The sequence below is a fragment of the Monodelphis domestica genome, chromosome 4 (genome assembly GCF_027887165.1).
Source record: "Monodelphis domestica isolate mMonDom1 chromosome 4, mMonDom1.pri, whole genome shotgun sequence".
NCBI classification, from domain to species: Eukaryota; Metazoa; Chordata; class Mammalia; order Didelphimorphia; family Didelphidae; genus Monodelphis; species Monodelphis domestica.
The window spans coordinates 190719853-190725852 of record NC_077230.1 but is presented as its reverse complement, the minus strand read 5'-3'; the positions used below and the strand labels follow the sequence as shown (position 1 = coordinate 190725852).

The 6000-nt window shown below is 43.2% G+C and overlaps 1 protein-coding gene across 1 annotated transcript in view; it reads left to right on the top strand.

The window, feature by feature from the left end:
* Positions 1 to 1345: 1345 nt before the first annotated feature.
* The window catches only part of PDE11A (phosphodiesterase 11A), a 523355-nt gene continuing 518700 nt past the window's right edge, over positions 1346 to 6000 (top strand). Inside the window, exon 1 of the mRNA XM_001377248.4 lies at positions 1346 to 3906. Coding sequence (XP_001377285.1) covers positions 2980 to 3906 — 927 coding nt within the window. The 5' untranslated portion in view covers positions 1346 to 2979. The remainder of the gene's footprint in view (positions 3907 to 6000) is intronic.

Genomic DNA, 6000 nt, shown 5'->3' with positions numbered 1-6000 from the left:
ACACACAACTAGTAAATAAGTCTGAGGTCAGATTTGAATTCAGGAAGATTAGTCTTCCTGACTCCAAATCTTGTACTCTATCTATTGCACCACCTAACTGCTTAATAAATACTTGTTGATGAATTGATTGTAGCACACACACACACACACACACACACACACACACACACACACACACACACCTCTGAAATCCTTCTAACATATGGGGATAAGTATATGTACTATGATCAAAATTATCCAGGACAGGAAGAGGGCAGAGGAGGGGGAAAGGAAGTACTTAGCAGCAAAAGCCACAACAGTGGCTATGACAACCAAGGCAGCATCTTCAGAGTCCCAAGAGCTGATCTGCTGGGTTCCCTTTCATTCAAGAACCTGAGAATGAAATGGAAATGTCAATTGTGTCAATGTCATCAATCATTTACTTGTATAAGGTCTCTGGGGCTCACTGAAACCGAGTATTTTTCATTAAAAATCAAATGAGGACCCAAAGCAATTTGGAAGCTGTCTCTATTGCACATAATGCTTTAAGCAATGGATTTAGCAGGCCGTAGCCATCAAAATGCTATTAAGTTGATTTCCACTAGTCTCTCCTAGGTCTCTCACCTTACCCTTCCCTCTGCCCTTCACTAACAATATTATTCATACTAAAAACTGAATCAGGGAGAACTTTATCCAATTAGTTGTGACTCCAAATAGCACATCGCCCTTATTATCATGGAATTCAACACTGGAAGGAACCTTAGAGATCATCTGGTCTAGTGCTCTCATTTATAGTTGAAGAAACTGAGACCCAGAGTGACTAAATGAATTATTCAGTTACACAGCTATTTAGAGCTGGGATTTCAATCTATATCTTTTGGTTCTAAACCCAGTGCTCTTTCCCTTATATCATACAGCCTCACATAAGATAAACACTCCAAGATTGGCCTATTTCCAATCTGTATCCATTATCTCAGCTCTCCTTTTTCTAAGAAAGACCCCAAATATAGAACTTTCAAACAAATGATACTTTTTATCTTCTTGGACCCTGCTAATGGTTCAAAGGCAACAAACATAGCACTTCAAAGCACTGTCAGTCACTGGATCCCAGTTTCAGGCTCCCCAGGTGGTTCTGGTGGGTCTCAATTTGGGCTATTTAGAGTTTTCCAGAAAGGGGCCAAGGGGGGCAGATCAAGACAGCAAATATTGATTGAATTCTTACTACTTGCCTATAATTGTACATGGATCTCATATTTGACAGATATTATTCCTATCCATTAATTCACTCATTGGGATAATTTAAGACTAGTTCTGTTCTTGTATGCCCTTTCCCCCTCCCCCCCCCCCCCAATTATGGAAGGTCAGAGTTGATCTGATCCCTGTGCTGGGATCAGTTGCCTGCAAATATCCCCTTCTCTGACATGCCCCTTCCTTCCTTCTAGAATGCATATTTACTTAATTATTAACAACTTACTTATTCAAAAAAGGAAGACTCTTTCTAAATCAGTTACCTAACTATGCAGGGAGAAGCAGGTTCGGGGAACTTCCAGTGCTGGAGAGAGAACAATCAAATTCATTACATAAAACCCTGAGAAATTCATTGGGAGGGAAAACACATCTGACTGTGGGCTTGGGGATAAAATGGAAAAAATACAGGGCAAGTCACTCATGAAGGAAGAAGAAAGAAATCATAGAACTATGGAAATTGGAGGGGGAAAAAAAACCTGTCCTCTTTTTCTCCCTCTTCATCCCTCCCTCTTGTACCCTTTTCTTCAACCCCTTCCTCTTCAGTCCAGGGAGAATATTAGCTTACCCTGAATTAGGCTTCCCCAAATGGGGTTAACCTGGCAAATACTATTTCCTTTTACTTCAAGGTAAATGAATTTCAACAAGCTACTCAAAACATCTTGCACAAAACTTTATCTGCTACTTTGGGGTGAATTAATTCAATTACTATTTTTTGAGCACTCAAGAGGTACAGGATACTATTGGCAAGTGAGTAATGTATCACCTCCTCATCTCTGCTTCCTGCCCCCAAACCGCACCCCCCCCCCCCCCAAATCCCTACCTCTCCTCGTTCATCTTTCATTTTCTCGGAAACTAACCCCTGGCTTCTGATTTCCTTGTAAAATATAAATACTTAGCCTGAAGGTCCCAGCTGTGCTCCTGTTGGGATCCCTTGCAGCAAATATTGCTGAATAACAGGGATGGCGGGTGGGGGGTGGCGGGGAAGAAAAGGGGAGAGGAGGAGAGGGCTGCAAAAGGCGAGGAGATGAGAGAGGGAGGGAAAAATAAGACTCGTCTTCTAGTTCCATTCAGAGCAGAAGGTCCACCCTGATCCCCTTGGTTTTTGTCTCAGTGGAAACTGACTCCCTCCCAAAGAGAGACAGCCCGCTTTAGTCTCGGGTTGTTGACTTGGGCTCTTCATTCTTCTCAAACCCTGCCTTGCTCCCTCCCTCCAGTCCCTGTCCCTCACTCAGAGGCGTGTCTTTCCTTCCCCTCCCCCCTTCCCCAAACATCCAGGCATCAGCCCCCTTACTGCTTTCACTGTGGTCCACTCAATCGGTTTCGGCAGCAGCAGAAACGGAAGCAAGGGCAGCAGCAGCAATAGTAACAGCAACAGCAGCTAGTTAGCTCCGCACTTTTTTTCTTTCTTCTCTTCCCCCCTTCTTTTCTTCCTTTTTAGATTGGAAGCAAATAGCAGCTGCGGCAGCAGCACAGCTGTGAGCACCTGTGAGCCCAGTGCCTAGAGTGCAGTGGAAGGAGGACTAACTAGCTGGGGAGCCTGTGCCATCCACCCTCTGAGCAGAAGGAAGGAGAGGCAACTAGCCTGCTGCGATCCCTCTGCTCCACGTAACCCACACACTAGCAAAGGAGTGTCCTGTTGCGTTCGTGGTGCTTGATTGGCATAGAACATGTGGAGGCAAAAAGAGCTGACTGGCAGTACATAAAAAATTGTGCCCAAGTTTCGGAGAAGTGTCTGCAGTCACAGCCACGACCATGTCAGCTCCTTGCTTGGACTTTGGGGAGGTGGAAAGTTTCCTGGACAGACATCCAGAGCTCTTTGAAGACTATTTAATGAGGAAGGGGAGGCAGGAGGTGGTGCAGAAGTGGCTGAAGAAACACAGCGAGAGCCAGAGCGTCTCAGCCCCAGGCCACTTGCCTTCTGAGGCCAGTACCCTAGAGAGCAGCAGCTCTGCTCCTGGTTCTTCTGTCGTGGCTGGTAGTTGCCGTGGTGTCACTGTCCAGCAGGGGCCTGGGAGCAGTCAGTCCAATGCAGGTGTGGGAGACTGTGGCACTGTTCCTATGAGTCCCAGCTGGGCCAGTAGTAGTCGTGGTGATGGGGGTCTACAGCGCAGGGCTTCCCAGAAAGAGCTGAGAAAGAGCTTTGCCAGATCCAAAGCCATCCACGTCAATAGGACCTATGATGAGCAAGTGACATCCAGGGCCCAAGAGCCACTGAGCAGCGTGAGGAGGAGGGCACTGCTTCGAAAGGCCAGTTCCCTACCTCCAACCACTGCCCACATTCTCAGCGCTCTATTGGAATCTCGGGTCAACTTACCCCAGTATCCCCCAACAGCCATCGACTTCAAGTGTCACCTTAAGCAGCATAACGAGCGCCAATTCTTCCTGGAGCTGGTCAAGGAGATTTCCAATGACTTGGACCTCACCAGCCTGAGCTACAAGATCCTCATCTTTGTCTGCCTCATGGTGGATGCTGACCGCTGCTCCTTATTCTTGGTGGAGGGGACAGCCTCAGGCAAGAAGAGCCTGGTTTCTAAATTCTTCGATGTGCATGCTGGGACCCCCTTCCTTCCCTGCAGCAGCACTGAAAACTCTAATGAGGTGCAAGTGCCTTGGGGAAAAGGCATCATTGGCTATGTTGGGGAACATGGGGAGACAGTCAACATTCCTGATGCTTACAAGGTAGGACCATTTCAATGTCTGGCTAGAACCCAATTCTGTAACCTCTGGAGACATTCCAATTGGATGCCTTTCAGTCCTCTCTCAACACAGATAAAGCCATGTCCAATATGAAACTTGTTATATGAAGTCCTTCATATACTTCTATAAATCAGACTTTATCCCTGCAATTCTAACATCTATGTGTACTTGCCAACATATAGTGGTTTATTGGGAATCCCGAGGACCTAAAGTCTATGTAGATCTCTGTTAAAAAAATACTAATATGTATCCAAGATTAACAAGGCATATGAGTTTGAAGAAATAAGAAAAGAATTTAGTCCTAATTTGTAATCAATTTTTAGACCTTCTAGTAATCTAATGTTAATGCAAAGAAAATGACTGCTTTAGACTCTTTAATACCCATTAACTGCAATGCACTTTTTAGTTCTTTAGCTTAGTGTCTGGCAAAGTGTCCACATTATACCCCACTGCTGCAAGGAGGAGCCCAGCTTATTAGGTGAATCTTCATTTTCCAAGGCATTATTTACCTCTTGTGTTTCTACTGACACTCTCTTGTGATTTTGTTCAAGTATGTAGTACTCATAGTTTTGGCAGTATAAAGTTGACAACATTTCTATTTGTGGTTTGCAGATATCTTGATGATAGAGATGCTAATAAGCACTTTATTGACTGACATTCCTGCAAAATTCTGCACTGACAAAACAGGGAGAGAAACACAAGAGTTAAGAAGCCAGAAGAAGAATCAGCAAATTGTAAATTGGCAATTCATCCTGAAATTGTAGTCACAGAGAGCTGCTCAGTGACACTGAGAGGTTGTCACTGGCCCATGCTTATATGTCAAAAGCACAGCTGGACCTTGTTCACCTTGACTCCCAGGCCAGTGCTCTAGTCCCTGTACCACACTGCCTCTCTGTGCCTTCTTCATATCTGTGCCAACTGTGCTTCTGAGGCCACTTGATGGGAGAGTGGATAAAGTGCTCATTTTCTCAAGTTCAAATCTGGTCTCAGAAACTCAGTAGCTGCATGACTCTGGGCAAGTCATTTAACCCTGATTGCCTCAGTTTCCTCATCTGTCATATAGGCTAGAGAAATAAATGGTAAACTACTTCATTATCTTTGCTAGGAAAACCCCAAATTGTGTTTTTGACTTAGAAGATTATTCTGAGGACAACCTTTTAAAGACTTGTTAAAGCATTATGTAAATGTTAATTATTCTTATTATTTTAATGACTTCTGAGTTTCGACCTACTGGATTGGGAGCTGACTATCGTTGAGTTTAGAGAGAAGAACTCTTAATGATTAACTTTACTTAGAGTGTGTATTTAATTTATTTTTAACTTCTAATTAACAAGGTGATTAACTTCTTAGTGAGTATGTTTTCTATTTGTAAGAAGACTTAGTTACAGTAATAACTAGATTTAAAGGCAGACAGTAAGGAAGAGATAATTATCACACCATCATAGATTTGGGAAGGGTAAAGAAGTATTCTGCGTGCTATGAAATCACTACTTTCATTTTTTAAACAGCAATTTAGACTTTGGTACCCAGAGTTCCAAGGCCTTGAAAGCCAGTCATTTATAATTCGGTGTTCAACAACTGAAAATGTTAATGTTGTATATAATTTTTAATATTTGTAAGAAATGCAAATATGCTTCTTTGGTCATGAAAGTGTTATAGCCATTGTGTGAACTAGTCTTCCAGCTGTCCCATTCAGCTACTTATAGGTCTAGTCCACAATATGAGTGGATTTTCAGAGTGGGAAAGAAATGGGAAAAAATAATTTTTTTTTTACCTTACCAGAAAGATTATAATGCACACATTGTCCAGTGTGGGTTTTCTGTGAACTTACTTTACAGATCTTTATGTCAGAGAATTTCCACCTAAAACCAGCTTTATTAACAATTTGTCAATAAAATACTGAGCTCAGTAGACAGTGTGGCATAGGAGAGAGAGCAGGTGGAGTAAGGAAGACTTGGCTGAATAGGTAGACAGTATGGTAGATGGTGGTTGTTACATCATTTTGGTTGTTTCTGACTCTCTTTGGCCACATTTGGGGTTTCCTTGGCAAAGATACTGTAACAGTTTGCCATTTCC